The 21745-nt window shown below is 45.0% G+C and overlaps 2 protein-coding genes across 3 annotated transcripts in view; both read right to left on the bottom strand.

Moving 5' to 3' along the window:
- The window catches only part of agmo (alkylglycerol monooxygenase), a 39763-nt gene extending 33023 nt beyond the window's left edge, over nucleotides 1-6740 (bottom strand). For both annotated transcript variants that reach the window (XM_034611397.1, XM_034611396.1), the window contains exons 1-3: nucleotides 6431-6740; nucleotides 2000-2130; nucleotides 1365-1516 (exon numbers count right to left, since the gene is read on the bottom strand). In XM_034611397.1, coding sequence (XP_034467288.1) covers nucleotides 1365-1516; nucleotides 2000-2130; nucleotides 6431-6541 — 394 coding nt within the window. In that variant the 5' untranslated portion in view covers nucleotides 6542-6740. The remainder of the gene's footprint in view (nucleotides 1-1364; nucleotides 1517-1999; nucleotides 2131-6430) is intronic.
- A 2767-nt stretch (nucleotides 6741-9507) lies between these two features.
- meox2a (mesenchyme homeobox 2a) lies at nucleotides 9508-18322 on the bottom strand. The gene is made up of 3 exons (XM_034611942.1): nucleotides 17263-18322; nucleotides 12806-12978; nucleotides 9508-10001 (listed from the first exon to the last, which is right to left on the bottom strand). Exons 1-3 carry the CDS (start codon nucleotides 17831-17833, stop codon nucleotides 9783-9785), a joined length of 963 nt encoding a protein of 320 aa, XP_034467833.1. The 5' UTR covers nucleotides 17834-18322; the 3' UTR covers nucleotides 9508-9782.
- Nucleotides 18323-21745: the final 3423 nt, after the last annotated feature.

Here is a 21745-nt window from a genome sequence, read left to right as displayed (position 1 = left end):
TATTGTGTTCCACAGAAAAAGCCTCACACAGACACACAAACTGCACAACGACAACCCAATCTCCAGACCCGTCCTGTGTCACGGTGGCAAGAGATAAAAACCGAGCTGTAAAGTAGAAGCTTCCTGAGGCGATGTTCTCGCTCACCTCAGAATCATGTCGGGAACTTCTTGGCGAGCGGGCGGCTGCACATTTTGAAAACACAGCTTCTGTTTTGCCAAATTCTAACGTCAACACCGCGGCACTGGACTTTTCATTCCAGAGTCATGTGGACGCGACGTCGGGCAGCTTGATGTGCCGCTGACACAAATAAACATCAGTGCGGGCCACAGATAAATACCACTTTAAATCCTGTGTGCGCTGTGTGGCAGCTGAGCATCTGGCACGTGCATCAGCCAACACACACGGAAAGAGTCATTTCTAAAGACGTCCAGCCACTACTTAAGAAATACTGCATCCGGGATATATCTTTTTTTTATTTTTCAGCGTAGTGATGCTGCTGCAGGATGTTGCTGCTTCAGAGCCGGGACTATATACGGCCAGTTGCTGTGACAGCTCCGGGTTCAGACCGCAGTCCTCTGGAGACCACGGCCTCTCACATCTGCACAGCTCCAGAACAGCTGGATGTAACTCAAAAATAATTGCTTCCTCTGCAGCGTCCAGGAGAGCATGATGTGTGTGCTATCTCCACGACTCCTCCCTGCAGGGACGGCGACTAAATCAACATTTTACTGCCATTTATCATCAACTCGCTTTGTACTTTTCAGTTTCTATTATCTCAGGGGCAGACGTTTGATCGGTGTTCGATTCACAACACAAATACAAGCTCCTCCATTCAGAGATCCATCTTTGAAGCATCCTACTTATCCATATTTTGAATTAGGTATAACCGCTCGAAACATACTAAGCATGTGTCTGGTCGGTGGAGACGAGGATCATGGAGCAGGAGCGGCTTGAAAAAAAAGTTTCTACTGACATTTTAATACTTTTTCCACCAGGGAAAGTGGTCACCATTCAAACCCTTCGTAACCACCATGAATCCAGGCTGACCACAGCCGCCATGCTCCGCGTAGGAGCAAACTTCAAAAGCCGTCACGTGCACCTTTTTAAGCCTAAAGACGTGAGTGTTCCTCCACATGATGAAGATGATGGATGAGGCCGAGAATCACTTTTGTCATCTACGGTCGATTTTCTGTCAATTTTACTTCTTAAACACTCGAGTGATGCTTCCTTGTTTCTGGGTAAAACACAGATCTGAAACCACACGACGTTGAAAACACGAGAAAACAAGAGGAAACGTTTCAATGAACTGCACCCGACCCCTCAACCCCCTGAACTGTCTGTGAGCATCGGCACACGTCGGTACCGTGAGCACAGCGGTGGACCCAGTAGTAGCAGAAGTCCACCCCCAGGAAGGTGAACCACCAGGTCCAGGCGGAGTCCCAGGGCAGCTCCACCAGTCGGAACCGCTCCCACGCGTACATGTAGGCGGTCAGCTCACAGCCTCGAACCAACAACCTGAGGAGAGGGAGGGACAATCAGAGCGACACGTCACAGGCTAACGACCGAATCACAGGATCGAATGCACCAATCCACTGGAGGAGCTGGTTTAACGTCAGGACGAGTTTGCTTCCTCTGCCACCAACACCTCCCGACACCAGATAAGTGGAGGGTGGGTGTTAGGATGGATGGATGGATGGATGGATGGATGGATGGATGGATGGATGAATGGATGTATTAAAGTGAGGGTGACAAAAATATGATCCTCCCCATGCAAATGGTGCTCTTGCATTCGTAGATCAACACCATGCACTCTGTCTCACACCACGTTAGCTTAGGTGACGATGTTCCTTTGAATAGAATTCATCCATCTACCTGAATCATGTCGGTTTCCCAATTCATAAACACACCTATGAGAAACAGGAAAGAAGTCCGGCCATGAAGCACGTGACTGATTCAGCTCCACCATCTTTACATATCACGACCTGCCTGAACACTCACGTTGGGAGTCTGGAGATCATCCCAGAAGATATGGAGGTGAGGCCGTCGCTGACGGTGACCACCGGGGCTCCGGTCTTCAGCGCGCCCACCACCATCTCCAGAACCATCAGCCCTATGAAGAAAGGAGTGGCCTACACACACAAACACACACACACACACACACACACACACACACACACACACACACAAAACCATGAATCAGCTGTTACAGACTGTGAAAACAAGACAGTTTCAACTCCACTGTTGCTTTTACCAGTTGTGTTGATCAGGAGTGTTTGTTTTGGCGGAGGAGCTAAAAGCTTGCGTGACTTTCGCGTCTTGTGATCCGTGATGTTTGTTCCGCTGTCCGAGGCTCGAGCAGCGGCTCTGAAGCCGACGGCGTATTTGGCAGATCGGGGATCACAAACATTTGTCTTTAGCAGAGCCGCTCTGGAGGTAGACGTGATCTCGGGGGGGTTTGAGTCAAACCACAGGGCGAACACAACAACGCACGTCTTCACTTGTAATGACGTCAGGGGGAAGCCAAGCAAAACTAAACTAAACGAGGGGTGAGATGTTTCACAACTAATAGATGAAATAAATAAAACACAGTCATCTAAGTAAAGTTAAGATATAAGTTATTCTGCTTATTCTGCTAAACAGTTCATAACGACATGCAGCTACCTGGACTTTCATTAATAGTTAAGTCTCAGAGTAAAATCTTAAAAATGTAAAAAGTGCTGTAACTGTAGCTTTAATCAGTAATGTGCCAAATTCAGAAATTACGTCATTAAAATTTTAATCAAAATGTTTAGTTCTGCCAACATTTAGCCAGAATCTAAATAAAAATCTGAGCATAAAAACAATAGAATCTGTTAATAATTTATTAAACCTAGATATTTACTAGAAAATGTGACGATTAAAAGTTGCAAAGTTATAGTCATTGGATAAAAGCAGGTAAATAAAGATGATTTATTTTTAAAGACACTGTCCTCGCAGTTGGTGGGAGAATGTCCCGAGTTAAAAAGTCCCCCTTATTTAAAAACAACATTTTCACAAATCATGTGATTCATAAAGTCAAACATACAATGGATGTTTTTGTTGTTGTTGTTTTTTATTAGCAGCTCACTTACAATGATTAAAATGACAAAATTCTACTTTCTCCCGACGTAGCAGAGAATGGATGACGTCCAGTAACCGGCTCTGACAAAAACAAATGGCGAGCGCCAACCAAACAGTCAGCGACAGGCCTCCACCTCTAACTGCGCTGCAAACGTGTAATAACCTCTTAATGGGTCTGTCAAACATGGAGCCAATTAGCGAGGGACGGGGTCACGACTGCGACTTCAGCTGCTCTGCTGGTTAGCTTTAGCTCAGAGGCGCTCACAGACCAGAAGCCTCTGCAGTCGTAACCGGGACACATGGCCCCCGCCGAGAGCCGGGGTGTGCCGGGATCGCAGAGGAACACATCTGCAGGTGGGTCGGGAGGAAGTGTGTGTGTGTGTGTGTGTTCACATGTGAAGGCTTCCACTTGAGCATGCAGGTGTGCGACGTGGATGTGTGTGTGTGTGTGTGTGTGTGTGTGTGGATGCGTGTGCACGTGCAGAGGCGAGAGCAACTGCAGGGACGTGCGATCACACGCAACACTCCAACATCTGGCAGCAGACTGCAGAGCTGCGGCGAACAAATGGGCCTCGCAGCGCAGGCAGACCTCCTCCGAACCCGCTGAGAGAGACATTATCTTTCTGGACGCCGGCCTACAACCTCCCCCCCCCACCGCCCCCCTCTCCTGGCTAGAGGATAGTTTTACCTCTGCAGCTCCGACTTCTTGACAACATTATTCAGCAGCTCATTCTCATGTGCAAGGAATAAAGCGGAGAAGAGGAAGAAGCTTGCATCTTGTTGTCTGCTTGTTTCATGAGAACGTTTCTGTCCTTGTTCTGAACTTGCACGCAATAAAAGCGTCTTTCCCTTTGTTTTGTTTTATCTTTTTACAAATAAACCAAAAATCAAAAAGCCTCCTTCATGCTGCAGCATGTGTGTGACTGTTTGTTGTGGTTTCTAATAATCGTATTTTATTTTAAACCTTATATAAAACATGATGTTTGTGCACCAGATGTCTGCTTCTTTCCCCAAACATCCTTTTCATTTAATAAGGTTACGGATGTTGGCTGCAAACATGTCGGCTGCCAAGAAACTTTTATCGTTACTGTCTCAGAAATATTTTGTTTGCTTTCATATCGGCAGAAGAAACCTGGCAACACAAACTGATGATTCCAAACAAATGCAAAATTAGTCAGATTGCGTTTTGTTTTTTCTAATTAATTTGGCCTTTGGGATCCAAGAGCAATAAATGTGCAGAGTAATTAATGACACGGGGAAAAACTGTAAACAGTGCTGAGTCACAGACGCCGAACACACCCATACACACCCATACACACTTTTATAACCACTGAGCCCCGCGGCAATAACACATTTGTTTCATCACGTTTGGTCGTGGATTGTGAGGACTCCTGCTGTGAGGGTAATTGTTCTCCTCCCCTGATGTGCCCTTTAAAAACCTCATAACAAACACGTGCTGCTAAAACCTGCACCAGACACTCGCCACAATAAAAAGGCAAATGAGACACAGTAAAGTGACAGAAACAAGTAGGAGAAACCCCGACTGCAGATTTACTGAAGTGCTGCACTTAAATACAACTGTGACGCCCATGATTCACTTCTCTTTAGTTCAAGTACAAACATGAGAACTGCAGTATATCTGTGTTTCTATATTTCAGTTGAGCCGGGTGATGAAACTATGATCAAATTTAGGGCTGTAGGTATAATTGTCATTATTGATTAATGTCCTCAATTAATTAATAAACTAATTGGTCTATAAAACTGCAGAAAATAGAATAAATTTATAAATTACTCGCAAATTTAAGAGTCTCTTGGTATTCAGAAAAATATAAAATACAGTATGACACAATAAAAATAATTAAATAATTACACAAGAAAATAGAAAATATTTTATGAATAACATTTCAACAGGAAAATGTTTGATGATTTGATAATAATCAGATTATAAAATAATCTATGTAGATATTCTTTATATAATTAACTGTTGCAGCTCTTAACTTGATTAAAATTTGTCTCAGTTTTTGTGCAGATGTTTGTGTTTATTTCACTTTAACGTGTAATTTAGTTATTTTTTAACGTGTCTGTTGAAATTCGTCAGAATAAGGAATAAAAAAATAACGTTCATATCTGTTCTGGAAGTATCATGAATTTACAGATAAACCAGTCGTGTGTGTACAGCTGTAGTGTCTCTGAACAATTTGAGGGAATTAATAGGTTTAATTCATCATAAATAAGCGTATGAATCTCACTGTGACCTTGTGACTATAACTGTGAAAGTTTAGGATTCAATTTTAAGAAATTTCCTCGAAGCAATCCTGAGGTTTCCTGCGTCATGAGGAGAACAACGTGGTGAGGTCACTGGGATGTTGACCTTTGATGACCCAAATCTTATCTACGGGTACAAGTGAACGTTTGGACTCATTAATTACTTTACAGTGTTCTTGAGATATCACATTCATAAGACTGGACAGGACGGACAAATGGACAAATGGACAAACAGACAAACAACCCACAGTAATGTCTTTAAACTTATGATGTTTAAACCTTTTAAAGAAGAATCCCTGGATCCATACAAACAATGACTCATTGACCTATAAGCTGTGAGTCAATTGTCCTGTGATGCAGAGATACCTTGGAAAATGGATTTCTGAACTATGCATGACGTCCTTCTCTCATTGTGACTTCATAACACTGATCATAAGACATCATATGATGGGGGAAGATTTTTCTGGTCAATTAAGCTTCAGACTGTCTCTCTTCTCCTTACATACATTTATATAGATATATATAAATCTTAACCCTCAAACAGGCCAATGAAAAGTAAGGTGTAGGGTCTATGCTGAACATGGTCCTCACAAAGATATAAGTACAAGCACACACACACAGGTTTGTGCAGCTTTTCCAATTAGGACGATGCATCGACTTCCATTCATTGTGGAAAACCAAACCAAAACCCTGTCCCTCCCATTAACCGTGACCAACTCATTCCTAACCTCGATCTTTACCTAACCACAGCTCACATCTGACCACTAACCTTAACCAGAGCCTCGGACATTATGATTAGCCTCATTAGAACTGGGATTTGGCAGCAAAAACCAGTATAGACATGCAGGATGTTCCCCCAGTTGAGGGTATGTCTGCATGCACAGTAATAACGTAACACATATTTAATATTGACTGCATCATGTGCAGGTGCAGCATCTCTCACTGTCGTGTCTGCAGCACACTCACACATTACAATTTAAATGACTTCCTCTACTACAGTGAATCCCCTGAGGACACACACACGCGCACGCACACGCACGCACACGCACCTGTCGTTACACCCACCTGCTGCACATAGTTGGGAACCTCCTCCAGCCTCTGGAACGAGGACTCTCCGGGTGTGAGCAGGGAGAACATGGCCCGGATCCCCGTGGACATGTTGCCAGTGTCGGCCATGAGCAGCCTCCTCCCCGCGGCGCTGCTGCAGGTGAGTCCCCGTTACCTGCGCTGAGCCCCTGAGTGTGTGTCTGTGTGTGTGTGAGTGTGTGTGTGAGTCCCAGCCTGCAGCTCGCTGTGACAGAGTGTGTGTGTCTGTGTGTGTGTGTGTGTTTGTGTGTAGTGAAGTGGGACAGCTGTGAAACTCCCCCCATGAGAAAAGTTCTCCTCACAAACAGGAAGTGTTGTTCTCTTAAAGTGGCCGCAGGTTTCTGATCGTTCCCCAGAGACTCAGACTTCAACCTTTGCTCCTCATCCTGGTGTCTGTGACTTATGTAATGGAGCCAAGTTTATTATTATAGATAGAGATATTATATGAAGTGTAATAATAAATAATAGATTGAAAGAAAGATAGATAGATAATAGATAATAGAGAGCGAGAGAGAGAGAGAGAGACTATATGAAATATAAGTATTAATTCTATAGATAGATAGATAAATGGATAGTATATGAAGTATAATGATAGATAGATAGTAAATAACGTATAATTACTGATTCAATAGATAGATAGTATATGAATAGAATAGTTATATATACTATATAGATAGTATAAGTACTGATTCAACCTCTTTGCACAAGACAAAGCATAAAAGTACCGGCTCTGAAGTGCACTTTAAGTGTCAAGGTAAAAAGGTTCCCACTGAAGGTCACTTAATCACAGTAACTAAGTATTTGTACTTCAGTACTTCTCACCTCTGTCATCGTGGTTATAAATTACAGATGTTTGAGTTCTGCTCAGTTTTTAACAGGATTAAGATGTAAAACATGTTTGAGTATTAAAAACTCTTTGTTCTCATTCTGAGCAGATGTACAGTGTTCAGAACAGAAAGCTGGTGTGTACTCTGGGTCACTGTCAAACCAACAGAGGACTCTACTATCTACTGAGCATCTGATTGTCATTATGTAGAAAAGGTCATTATCATATTGTAGAGCTGTGGGTTAATGTAAAAAGTGGGTTATGAACCAAATAATCAAGGGTTGAGGAGAAGCTGTTACGGCTTCTTGAAAATTGCAATTTAAACAGTTTTTCATGCTTTGAGGCTCATTAGAGGATCACCCTGAACCACCTCAGAGCTTTTAGAGTTTTATAAATAATTTCTTTATTACAAGAGTCGCAAGTAAAAAAATCAAAATTTCTGATTCACGAGGGATTTTACTGTTTGTTATGCATCTATTGTCTTAGGTGAGAAAATCACTGACCTGATAAACACTGGTAGTTTTTAGAAAGAGCAGCTTTTAATCAGTAATGAACAAAATGTGAACTGAGGAAGTTTTTGTTCTCATATTTTATTAATGTCACAACCTGTTCTCCCAAACCTCGGTATCCGAACCAAGAGGAGACACAAGCTGAGAGGTTTCACTCACCAGTTGTCGGCTGCAATTATTTACACAGAATGTGAGGAACATCCAAGATATTTGTTTTAATCTTTTGATTTGAAATGAAATTATTAAATAGTTTTATATTTACAGAACCTAGTAGTGTTTATACTCTAATGCAACCTGTGTATATATTTTTGTTCCCAACAATATTTAAATGTTTATCTCCACTGCTCATGTTTATCTCGTGGCGAGATGAAGACGGTCCTGATTGGACGATCAGTTCCAAAGAGATGACCACCGGTCACGGATTGGTTTCCAGGCGCTGATTGGTCGGAGAGCGATGAAATGAAAACACTCGCAACCTGGATCAGAGCAGAACGATAGAAGAATTTGAGTGTGTATTTGTAGCGTGTTTTCTATTTGCTGCGCATGTGTTAAATCGATTCTGTCTCTGTTTACACGTGTTTTCTTAAATTGAGCTCTCAGGGCCACCGTACAGCCTGAGAGCCTGAAAGGTCAAAACCAATCAATTTAATCTTAGTATTGTGCTTCGATGGTAACGGCCATTGAACTGTGACTTGCCATCAGAGGATAAAGCCTCATGATCAGGCAGTTAAGACACCATAGAATCATGAGACATGTTTAAAAAGATCAATTCAAACGCACAAATTAACAGTTTCAGGCCAGATTTACTATTTGAAAATGAGCGTTTACAACATAACGTTTATAATCTGTGGTGTTTCACGAACCAGTGTGAGAGGTGAGTGTCCTCAATACTTGTGAATACTTTAACAGTTGCAACGTAGAAAAAGAAAGGATCACATTCATCCCACGGATTTTGCTTCAGGGGAAAGAAAGAAAGAAAAAGCCGCACATGTCACGTCATGTGCCCGTCTGCACGAATTAGAATGCACAATCACAATGTGGTGAAAGACGAGATCCACTCGTGAAATTATTTTCAACTGGATTCTGTAACGGAACACGATCCTTTTGCGGGTTCGCTCTCCGAGTCTTGGCAGGAATCGTGACCTTACCCCGAGGCAAAGGTGAATTTAGCACGCAAACGCCATCAACCGGCTTTCTGCACCCGCTGCAATGTTTAACTCATTTCACACACGTCCGTCAGCCCGGATTCCCACGGATGTGCACACACACGCAAAGGAAATCATAAGAAATATTCCATTTTCCACTGGTTAAATTTTATTCAATTTGCAACTGTCACTGAAAAGATTTGATAAGTGTTTCAGTTTTCAGGTTTTGTTTACAAAAAATGTCATCACCAGGCAGAAGAAGTGTCGACTGAAGAACCGTCAGTGTTTATTCCCGCGTGGCTACGAAACTACTGTCAAGACAATACTGAGAAGTATTTACAGATCATTTATATTAGCTCGGCAAATTTCATCTCCCGCTACTTGATTTGATCAATCACATCGTACTTTACATTTTTACACAGTAGGAACTGATGGAGGTGCAGACCGTGCGTTCAACAGTGCAAATCGAAGCCGCAGCCTGTGTCTCTCACAGCACGCCACATGGAATGTTTACAACAGTTTGACTAGATATGATTTCCAAAAAGTCCCGTATAGTAAATCCCGTTTTTTTAATATTTTTTTATCAAGGAAACTTATAACCAATGTTTTTTTTTTTATATTTCACCATCTTGCTCTGACGTGCTCAGTTCTTGAAATATACATTTTGCCTGCATGATGAGCGTGTTCTCCGACGCACGTCATCCGTCTGTACATCTGTACACTTGTTTAGCATCGTTGTATGACGATGGCCGATCAGCAAACAGCAGTCCCGCTAAGGACAGTCCTGAGGCGGGGGGCGGGGCCTGTACTCGGAGGGTTAGAGGGGGAGGGGTCAGAGGGGGCGGGCTGCATCATAAGTGGGCGTGCTCGGAGCTCTGGTCGCTGTCGTGACTGTCCTCGTTGGCTAAGGAGTCCGTCGAGTGGTGGAGCGCGGCGATGCCGGAGAACTCGGACGGCAGCAAAGTTCCCTTTTTCACGTTCACCAGTTCTTTCTCTCGAGCTGCCGCCCCCTGCTGGCCGCCCTTCACCCTTTTCCACTTCATCCTCCTGTTCTGGAACCACACCTTCACCTGCGGGTCAGAGGGCACAGAAGGAAAGTCAGATTCACGGTCGTGTGAGCAGCGACACAAACAGAAATAATCAAGGAGCAGCGATGAAGCCTCAGTGCTCGACCCGGAGTTTGGCAGCTCTCTCTCCTGTGAACTCGTTCCGTTCCATCTGCCACTTGGCGTCTACCTGTTTTTCCCTGACTCAACAGCCTCGGCCGTATTTGCGTCTCTCAGACTGATGATTAAGCTGTTGCTTAAAACAGTTTGCACGTCAAGTAGCAGCAGAGGCTCTCGGAGTGTTGACACATGCGCCTGAGGGGAGGGGGGGGGGGGGGGGGGGGGGGCTGGCCGAGCTCACCCGCTGTCACGCAGGGTGAGGTGGGTTTATTTTTGGGGGAGCGTCGGTCCAAGGGGGGCCCAAGTGGTCACATGGCACAGGAAGTTAGGTGACAGCACAAACGTTTGTCTTGCGCGTCAGGGGCGTACGCCGGGCCGAGTGTCACCTCGGATTCCTCACAAGCCTCTGCGCCTTTTCTGGGAGCAGCAGAGGGGGGGGGGATCGAACATGTGATCCTCCCGGTAAATCACAACAACGCATCCTGAGACTCCTGACCTCTGACCGGTCGAGCAGAACTGATGCTTTGTTTTGAAACGGGTCGTTTAATCATCCGCGGAGCAGGAGGCGGCGGCTTGGTGCAAACACACAGAGCAGCTGGACTGAACCTGGGTCACATCAGGTGAAAAGGTCATGTCGTGAGTAACCTCTGGGGATTTAATGCTGAAATTGTGTCATTAAAATCATAAGTTATATGTAATTTAAACCCGAATTTAACCTGGTTTTGATTGAAATATGTATTAATCTGAAAACGTCTTCTTACTGGGAAAACTTCAATCCAAAAACTTCAATTCCCTTTTTTCTTTCCTATGCTCGTGGCGTCAACTCTAAAAGCTACAACGAGCGAGGCCCCGCTGCTCCACCTCTGCCATCTTTGAATCGGCTCCAGTTTTGTCACGGCCCGTGGATCCATAAAACATCCGTCAGATTTCCTCCAAACAGCTCGCTGATTGTAATGCCAATATTTACCTCACTATCTCCCGCTGTATATTTTCCGCGACACAAAAGCTGAGGTCACACACAACTTGCGGTGCATGAGCCGGAGACGCTTCACGCACGTTTTGTGCCGCTCGGTGCCACAGACGGATTTATCGCCGCGGCCTGGGAGACGGTCGAAGTGGAACGGAGGTGGCTGCGCTGACTGGAGTTATGTGGACGGGGGGGGGGGGGGGGGGGGGGGGGTTGTGACGCTAAGCGAAAGCAGAGGTTTTCTGACACACTTGATGTATTTATCACTCTTCACGTCAGTTTCTTGCTGCTTGGAAACTGATGAGTTCGCTCCTAAATGTGACCGAGCAGGTTTTTACGGCTCACTTTAGTTTGAGAGGCCGTTAAAACGCACCTGCAGATGGTTTCAGTCACTGGGAAAACTCGGCATCGAACCACCAGTGGATGTCCTGTGCAGTTCTATCACGTGTGGCCACAATGATAAACACTGGAGACCAATCGGTATATCGGTTGGATGATAATATCGATCGATATGAGGATTTCACGGACTCACGGATCATTATCAACTTTTATTTTACCAAAGCAATGAAGAAAACATGTTTATATTTTGCCTAAAAATGATTATTTTCAATATATTTGGTTTTATTTGTGTTTTCTTTACATTTATATTTATTTATAATACAGTTTATTGTTAAAATGCACAATTTCATGGATAGTTTACAGCGGCTGGAGTCACCGAGCTGGTGAAGATGTTCTGAAATCAGACGTGATGCATTTTACTGAAGGAAAACAGGGATGGAACAATCATTTCTAATTTCCAAGGTCCATAAACCTGAGTTAATTTAATTTATTAGATGAAATTTGAGACTATTTTGATTTCCCTGCATTTTATCGCACTTTAATTCTTTTATATTGTTTAATTTGTCACTCTAGTTTCTTTCGTTTGGCCTTGGACCTTTCCGACGTTTTAATGAGGCTTTACAGGAAAATCAGGTGGAACTAACAGCCGGCTCTGTTCCATTCTGCTGTCCCAGTCAATGCACAATAAAAAAAGTCTGGGCCCCGGAGCTAAATGGAATGGTGCCACCGGTGATGTTATTCGCTGCACAAATCAAAAGAACGTCAGTTAATATCGTCTGTCAGAGGATTCACGTGACGCGACGTAAATGAATCTGCACGGACGCTCACAGCTGAAGTTGTGGTTTTGAATCCGAGGCTTCACCTGAAACGCTCGTGTGTCCGATCTGCTCTTCACATCCTCTCTTCACTGTATCACGCTGCAGAGAATCACCGGCGAGGTGTCAGCTGCGTGTGACTTACAGCTTCCACTCGGGTGTCAGGGAACAACAGGCTGTACGAGCGTTTCCTTCCCCAAACCACTGATCTCCTGTGATTTATTTCACGTGTCTGTGTTTTACAGCAACCGACCAAACTTTATTTTTCCTCTGCTCGCAGGGTGTAGTGGGCGAGAGGAAGTGACTTGCTAGACAGCACTTCCCTTCAGCCCGTCTCCCTGTTTTGACTGTGGCCCCGGCTGAAAGAATAGACAGGAACATCTGGAATACCATAGTCCCGTCACACAGCCACATCTGGAGCACGACGGCCCTCTGAACCAAACTTAGGAAAACACAGTAGCGAGCTGAAGGAGCCTCGTCTTCGTCGTGCCGAGGCCACCTCTGCTTTCACAACATGGCATCAACGTGCTAATGTGAGGGCTCGACCGTGTCAGAACCTGAGGGGGAAACGAGCAGCGGGAACGTACTTGTCTTTCAGTGAGGTCGAGATTGACGGCGATCTCGTAGCGCCTTAGCCGGGTCAGGTAGTTGTGGTGGGCGAACTCGGCCTCCAGCTCTCGGATCTGCTCTTTGGTGAACGCCGTCCTCTCCTTCCTGGGCTTGCTGCTCACGTCTGACTTGTAATTCCCGTCCTGGGACTCTGAAACCAAACACCACACAGGTTTCTGTTCCACTCAGAGCAGATTTATGTGCAACACACACTCTCACAAAAAATAAAACTTAATGCAAATGTTATGTGGCAGGTGCGAGTCAGCAGGGGAAGAAAGGAGCAAGGTAAGAGAAACAATGGGAGCTGTCACTCACTCTTTATTGTTCAGTCATTGTTTATGAACACTTTAAGTGGCTGGAAGGACTCGCAAGTGGCTGCACATGTGTGTGTGTGTGTCTGTGTGTGTGTGTGTGTGTGTGTGTGTGTGTGTGTGTGTGTGTGTGTGTGTGTGTGAGACTGTGGCAGCTGTGCTCTCACAATAAGCCGACTTTTACAACATGGATTTAATTTGTCTTCGTCTTTAAGGAATCTGCTGCTGCAACTTGATTTCTTAAGTTATGAACCAAAACTGGTGCAGGATTAGTTTTTCACTCTCAAACCTGCAAGAAATATCACGACTAGAAACTATTTTCTGTTATTTTCTTTATGCACCTTTTTAATTCTCCTTTTCTCTGCAGTTTCCAGGAAGCCAGGAAAACAATAACTCCTCTAATCGCAATTGGGAAATTGCAGGAAAAGGCCTTAGAAACTTCATGCATGTATAAATAAAAGGTTACTAAGTAATATTAAAGAAAGCATGTTGGGGAAATGAAGTGATCTCTTTGATTAAAATAAGAAAATATGAAATAATACACGTGTGCAACAAATATAAGTAAGGGACTTTTCTTTTATTCTAATATTTTATCTAAAAGAAAATGTGAGAAACGTACATGTGAATAAAAACTAAATAAAATCCCCAGAACGTGTCATCTCCACTTTATCTCCTCGCCCCAGAAAATACTTTTTTGTTTTGGTATTTCCCCAAACTCTCTGGAGAAAAAGCCGAACGGTTCATTTACCCTCACGAACTTTCCTATTGTGTGCAGACTTTGAGGTTTTTCTCCGTTGGACAAATCGCTCTCGTTGCACTTGAAGGCAACAGCGATTGCATGCGAATTCATCAGCAGCTCTGTTCTGCAGCGTGTGTTAATCCAGCGGCGCCTGCGTCAAGCCAAACTGTAAATAGTCCTGCAGCTCGCAGCCAGACGCAGAGACGGTGCGAAGCCACGTCACAGGAGAAACCATCACTGAAGATCCCCCCCCCCCCCTGGACCGGAGGGACCCCGGATTGTTCTGCTTCTCTGCCAGAAAGTGGATCTTCCTTCTAATTAACTGTGTGTTGTTTTTTTTTTTCCAGGGTGAAATTACTCCCTTGGGACGCTGAGGAGAAGATGAGGGGAAACTGAAACTGCTCTACAAAAGTTATATTTGTAAAAGCACCGTTTTAGAGCCGAGGACAAACACAAACAGATATATAAACTGCAAGAATTCCCACATCAACTTGATGAAATGAAACAGGTCTTTGCTTGACCCGCAGCCTGTGTCCGGCTCCCCCCCCCCCCCCCCCCCCCTGACCTTGCCTCTCCCTCCCTGTAATTTCGACCCGAGCGCTGCAAACAGTGTGTTGCTGATTGATGCCGGGCCTCAGACGTATTTATCCGCTCGCTCGCTGGTAAACACAGACATTGTGTAAAGAGAAATAAAAGAATAACACAACCAGCTGCTTCAGACCAGCAGGCCTGGAGTTAAAACCAGCGGCGGGCTTTTATGACACGGCCACGCCACCGCAGCAATTAGGTCCCCGCCGTAACTTTCATCTCGCCACAAGAAAGGGAGGAACAATATGAGAAAAATACGTGCACGCAGACAGTGCACGTCGTTCAGGAGCCGGGCTCGATGCAAGAAGGACCCTCGCAAATTTTTTTTGTATCTACGTTGACTTGGCGATTGTTTGTCCTGTGCTGAACAATTAGCGGGTGGTTTCTTTCCTTCTGTGTTTTGGGGTAAAATAACATCACAGCAGCTCATTAAGAACGAAGTGAAATGCTTCAACACATTCACAGTTTTTCTTTTCAAAGCAGATTTGGTCGCCAGCGAGAAGCCTTCGTTACCTCACGCCTCCTTTTTTACAACAACGCCTCAACAAAATGAGACGTTAAGCACCTTTTATTGTTCCACACAGAGAATCCAGTAACTTGTTAAAGAACGACCACTCCCTCGACGGCTCTACCCGAGCAGACGCTCCACAGGCTCCCGCAGCTCGGCCACAAAAACAAAAATCAACAGGTTCCCCAGAAACCAGACACCCAGAATCCCGAGGAGGTGGCTCATGTCATTAACCGACCCTGTGGCCTTCCTCGAGGAAACAATCACAACCGAGTATTAGAGGCAGAAATCTGAGACGCTTAATATTTGAGCAAAAAAACCAGGGTGAACCCAGCATGGAAATGAGCTCTCGGGTTTTTTTGTTATTATTTCTGTATCTAAATTCAGGGTTTCGCTCAAGTTCCTGGTCCAGATGGTGAAACCTAATCAGGGCTGTATCTCATGCGACTGGCAGCGGTGTGATATTTAGACAGCTGATCGAGTCAGCAACCTAGTTAGCTCCGATAATCAGCGTGATTGGTGTCAGCGTGCAGGAGAGGAGGCACCGCACATGTAATGAGTGTGCAGGAACTATTGTTGCAGGGGGAAGTGGGATTTAGAGGCCGAGGCTCGGTTTCCAAGGGATTTGACGAAGCAGGACAGGAAATGGGAGGTGGTGTGTTAAATCTGTGGATTTAATATGTTGTTGCAACAATTTGCATGTGGATAAAATGACACTGAGCCCAAACAGAGCTGTGGAACTACAAAAAGTGTCAGTGTAGAGTCCAAATCTGTGAGTAGCGAGGATTTTTACCTGCTCTTTCGAATATTTGACACTTTCTATTATATTATAATCTAAACTATTACAAACACACACACTCCCTGCGATGACCACAACCCCCCCCCCCCCCCCCCCCCCCCGATGAGTGGTACCAGCGTGTGGTCGAGTGCAGGTGACACTCAGAGGCCTTTAAAAGGCTGCAGGATCGCGGCTCACGGCCCCGCAGTCCTCAAATGGACAGAGGGAGCGGTGAGCGCACTTTCCATGGAAAACTAAGAACTCTCGCTAATATCACGTTCCCTGCGAGAACTCCCGTGACCCGACCCCAGCGGTTTGTCACGTTGTGATTGATTATTGTGGTGACGGCCGCGTTGTAAATGTGCTGCGGGTCAACAGGTTGTGTTACCTGTTTGAGTACAGTCCCGAAAAGGAGGGATTAATCTGTGTGTATTATTAATAATATGCAGGTTGTATAATCCTGTGTTTGTTCCTGTGTTGAGACTTTAAAGCAGCTGCTCTATTTATGGATTATCTTTGAAAACGGTCCAGAGGTTATAAAAGATTAAGGTCCAAACATCTGCAGCCACCTTCAGTTTGTAAAGTCACTAATTTACTAACAAGTGGCTTTAACTTTGTCCAACACAAAGTTTGTCTTTAGATAATATCTGTGAAAGTAAAACTATTTAGTAAATATCTCTGACTTTTAAATTTAAGTCCATTTTAGAGAAATGTGCCGGAATATTAATTTGGGATAATTAAATAATTCATATTCCATGAAAAAAAAATTATAAACCCCACATTTACAGCAGTTTATTGTTAAATGAGTTAATTACATTTTGCATTATGTTAGTTTTTATATACTTTTTTGATTTTGTAAAAATGTGACAAACTGATTCATTCTTTTTCCTCATTCTTTCATTTCAGTTTCAGACCCGACGTGACTTATTTTAACCGCAGTGATTTAGACAAGTAAAAAAGTTGCTGCGTCAGTCGGGGGGGGGGGGTTTAGTGCGTCGCGAGGTCTTTTACAATCCATGACGTTAATTCTTTACTGTGCGCCTCATTTTCTGCCCCGTGAAGAGTGTCGCAACAAACCAGATGTGATCCTCGCAAACAAAACATGCCCGTACAGTTGGATGAGCCCACACGGTCGTGATGTGGCGTTTGCTGCACGCCTCAGTCCGTCTGCATCGCTCTTCCTCTGCTGCAGCCAACACCTACAAACTGCTTTTCAGATAGTTCTGTGTTTATCTATCGCAGCTGCAGAAACTCTCCACAGTTTATGTGCCGCTGAGAGATTTTGAATGACACGTACAGATGTGTGTGTTGTTCTTGAGCTCTGCCTGGAATTTCTTCTCACGCTGATATTTATGTGATGATGTTTATCTAGCGGACTGAACAAAGACACGCTGGACATGGTATTGATAATATTTGCAGAAAGAAATGTCAGAGGAATAAAATCTCTGCCTTTAGGATTGTTCCAGTTTTAAACACTGCAGTAAAATCACGTCGGTCTCAGTCGGTCTTACCTGAACTGTCACTTTTCCTCTTGCTGTTCCTCTTCTCGGCCTCAGCAGGTGACAGAGTCTGTCTGCCAAAGTCTGCCGGCACACAGGAGGCCCCTGTGGGGGTGCTGCCACTGCCCAGACTGGGGGTGCTGGCACACATGCTGGGCCCACCAGGGTGGCCCAGGTCCGGGGGTGTGGGCCCGCTGTCGTGGGACGAGAGGGAGTGCGGGTGGCACAGGTTGTGGCGCGTGGTAACGCCAGGTGAAGGCATCTGTGGGATATGCCAAGATGCATGGTGCTGAGGCGGGTGGTGATGCTGATGGGAGGGCAGGTGGCCGCGGTGTGAGTGTGGGTGGGGGTGGTGGTGGTGGTGGTGCTGCCCGGGGAACAGGCCGTCGTCCACCGGGTAGCTGGAGATGATGCAGGGCGCCGGTGAGGAGGTGGAGGAGGAGGAGGACGAAGAGGCCAGGTCGGGGTAGGAGACGTGGTCCGAGCGTCCGTGCAGAGTCAGGGGCGACTGGGTGAAGGCGGGATGAAGGGCCTGTGCCGGGGCGTGGGGGCTCCGCAGGCAACCGAACAGCGTGTGATCCATCGCATGCAAACACACCGACCCTCCGGGGAAAGGTGAGAGGGGCGAGTGGGAAAAAAGGGTGAAGCTACTAAAGCAACCAACAAAAAAAAAAAAGCCAAGAAAGATCACCAGCACATATCCAAGATGCTTCACAAGTCTCCTCTCAGCAAACCCAGAAAAGCTTTTCCGTGGAAATCGAAATAGTCAAAGTAGAAAAGTATTTTGAAACGGGTGTCCTGTGGTAATCCGGAGCGTGCGGCCGGTTGCCAGGCCGTGCAGGATAAACACCAGGACAGAGCTGCAGCAGAGCCTCTCGGATGTCGGGAGGAACAGGGGACTGGAGCTCGAGGCTGGGAGCAGAAGGAGGTTCCTAGGAACTGCAGAACGAGGGGAGCCGGCGGAGGGGATGTTATAAATAGGGTGTAACGTGAGAGGGAGGCTGGGTCACAGACTGCATACGCGCTACTGACCACATACATATGATCACCCTCCAAAAAGCACAGCACAATAAATCTGCACTATTAAAATGGCTGAGCCTCAGGAAAGAAGGCAATTTATTTTGGACTTGGATGTGACCTCCGGTGGCCATCTTTTTTCCCCCTGCTAGAAGAAAACAGCCTTAATGGTTCATGGGTGTGGCTGGGGGGGGAAGGGGAAGGGGGAGGAGGGGGTGTGGAGAGATCGAGGGCACGAGGTGTCAGAGGTTATCTCAGCATGTCGTCCCCCCCCCCCCCCCCCCCCCCCGACTGTCAGTTCTGACCCCGTTAAACACAGTTAGTCTTGTGGACACTCACTGGTTTGAGTCCCTGGATGTTAGAAGCTCCAGTGAACCACTGCTCGTCTGTGTGTCTGCGGCTTTAAAGAGAATACGAAATGTTTTATTCTAAAATAATAACGAGGAACTAAAAAGTATTTATCGCAAAGTATAAAACTGGAAAGTCACTTAGTCGACCACACACTCACCTGAAGTTTGCCGTCCACCATGAACTGAAAGTGAAGAAATAAAAAATCCTGGCTACGCCTCTTTGTCCCGGATCTGCACCAAAACTTCAGGAGTTGTTTCTTGGCCCATGATTCATCCTTCCAGCGACTTTTGTGCAAATCCATCGAGTAGTTTTTGCGTAATCCTGCTGACAAACACACAAAACAGGGTGAAAACACAACTTCCATGGAAAAGGTAATAAAAGCAATTTAAGTAAATAAGTAAACCAACCACAGTCCAATTGAATCAGCCGATCATTGTGTGAGAATGTTTTTTATTCTTATAAAACATATTATTTGATGCATATTTTATTTAAAAAGCCTGAAACAGTTTATACGATTGTTTTAAATTAGGAACAGACCGGTGGCCCAGAAGACAAATCCTGGAAATCATTAGGAAAGACAAAATATTTCCTCCACAATACATGAAACACTCAAGAGACGTATCGTCAGTCGTCACGTCAGCGTCTCACTGAATCATAAAAGTCATTTTATAGAAGTGAAGAGGGAATAAAAACAGGGAACAGGAACCTTTGATGGATTCTTCTATCGTCTCTGCAGCTTCAGGGAAAGTCAAACAAGAATAAAAGGACTCACCCTCAAACTTATTTACTTAATGTTAATGCAAAAACAGACTAAGTACAATTAAAATATGATCAAATCGTGGTTTAGTTTGAGAACTTAGAATCTCTGAGTGGGAATTTAGTCCCTAAATAGACATTATTTGAAGTTGAATAATCACCTGACCCACATATTTCCTCCTCTGTAAATCCTATGGAAGTCAAAACAACAACAAGACGACACCACGACCTCGTCATTCTGTCGCTGAGTCTAAAGAGTTTCGCGGCACAAACACAAAACAAAGTGAGAATTTACGGCCGAGCCTCCGAGGCTCAGACGGGTTTCGCAGATGGACGGTCACAATAACTCCGAGCTCTGGGGAAGTGGCTGGACGACGCAGGCGGTGCCACAGGCGCTGCGAGCCGCCTGAGAAAGGAAATTAATTCCTCTTTGAGGGGAAAATGACTTTAGCAGATATAGCACCGGCCTGTTGTCCACCCCCCCCCCCTTGCCTCCGCCACCAGCAGTCCCTCCAAAACGTCCGAAGGCAGCAGAGCCAGCAGAGGGAAAGCACCTTAGGTGAGCGAGTGTCAAACTCTTCTACTGTTTGTCTTACAAATTAAGGCTATTAGCAGGTTAGCGGAGCTTTTTATTTGCTCAGGGCCTCGAGCAGGTATTAATACACACGTGTTTCCAATCCGGGCGCCGCAGCGAGGGCCGGCGGCGGCGGTGTTTTCTGGGAATCTCCAGCCCCGGTGGGGAATTTGAGTCAGAAACTCCCACTGTGTGAATACGTGTTAGTTTGTGTGTGAAATACGATTAAACTAAATACAGTATCAGGTATATACTGGGCTTTTATTGTGAAAATATCAGCTTGTCCGGGTCTTATTTAATTTTCTTGAAACTTGAAGATAATTCTATTTTCCATATATTCCTGTTCCTCCTTTCAACAGCTGCTTATCCTGAAACAAAAACCAGGTAGTTTGATTTTCTCTGTCTCGTGGAAACCTTTAAACACCAGCATCTGAAGATAATGTGAATATTGGCCCAAAGCATCACTGACATAGAACTGACCCCACCTCCAGAAGCACCTACATGTGGAACCCTGCTACGTGACGACATGTGAGATGAGGAGGAGGAGGAGAATGAAAAGAGGTTATCAAGACGAGGGAGGTGCAGCTGTCGGAGTCAGCGGAAAGACAAGGCCGCTGACGTCGATGTGTGTTTGTGACGTGCGTTCGAGCCCGGCGAGGTCGACAGGAGCGGGTTGAAGGTACAGACCTGCTGCTCAACCTGTGGCTGTCAGTCACACACGCCGGGCGGATTACAGCTCGGTGCCGCTCTCACCAAAAACAAACACGCAACCGCCACTTTAGCCCGTTTCTCACACGGGTTCACAGCTAACGTGGTCATTTGCTGCGCGTTTCGGGTTTGGCCTTCATTGGAAAATGAGCAGCCTCCGCTCCTGGATAAAGTTTTGCCTCCTCTGCAGAAACGCGACACTGGCACAACAGCGATGAGAGCGGCCGGCTTCAACTGAGATCAATGAAAAGATGAGGTCGTGGTGGAAGAAGTGAGGCCTCTGCGTTCGTGACGTCTCTAAATAATACTTTAAATACAACTAATCATCACTTATAATCACTAACATTTCATAAAGGGTTTGTCCTAACCCTGTGTTGTCAGCAGATATAAGTGTTTTTAAATGTATTTGCATTGTTTTAGGTATTAATATATATATTTTAATATTTAGAATGAAAAGTTATGTTTTCGTCTGCATTTGTTTGCAGGATTACGCAAAAACTACAGATCACATTCCCACGAAACTTAGTGAAATGATGTGTTGTGGCTCAGGGAAGATGCTGCAGATCTGGGAAAAACAAATTCTACATTTTCCTTGATTTCTCAGAGAATAATTCACGAATAATTCATGCTGAGGGGACTGATCTTTAGGATCTAGTGAATTAAAATGTGGGTTGAGTCCCCGTTGGGCCTCGACGGAGGCATGAGCTCTACCGAGTGACATTCTAGTTTTGTTGAAGAGCTCGGTTACACACGACAGCTACGGCTCTTCTGTCCGTCGACTCTCTTTGAGGTTTCCGTGGTTCTTCCAGTGTAAAACGTTTTTTGGGGGGAGTTGTTCCTCCCTCAAGTCAAAGGTTAACGTCAGAGGATGTCGGACATTGTTAAACCCTATAAGGAAAATTGGGATTTTGCTGTAAATATATAAAAAGACAGATTTGATCGATTTGTTCTCCTGTGTGTGAGAAGTCTGCTGCATAAAGATATATATATATATATATATTAAAGTAAAACAGATAAAATACGTCTTCAGGGGAGAAGTTATGCAGTAAAAATATCCTCACAGTTGTATAACACAACTACATCAGTGTT

This window comes from Hippoglossus hippoglossus, chromosome 16 (assembly GCF_009819705.1).
Source record: "Hippoglossus hippoglossus isolate fHipHip1 chromosome 16, fHipHip1.pri, whole genome shotgun sequence".
NCBI classification, from domain to species: Eukaryota; Metazoa; Chordata; class Actinopteri; order Pleuronectiformes; family Pleuronectidae; genus Hippoglossus; species Hippoglossus hippoglossus.
The sequence above is the reverse complement of the archived record's forward strand: the minus strand, read 5'-3'. Positions and strand labels throughout refer to the sequence as shown.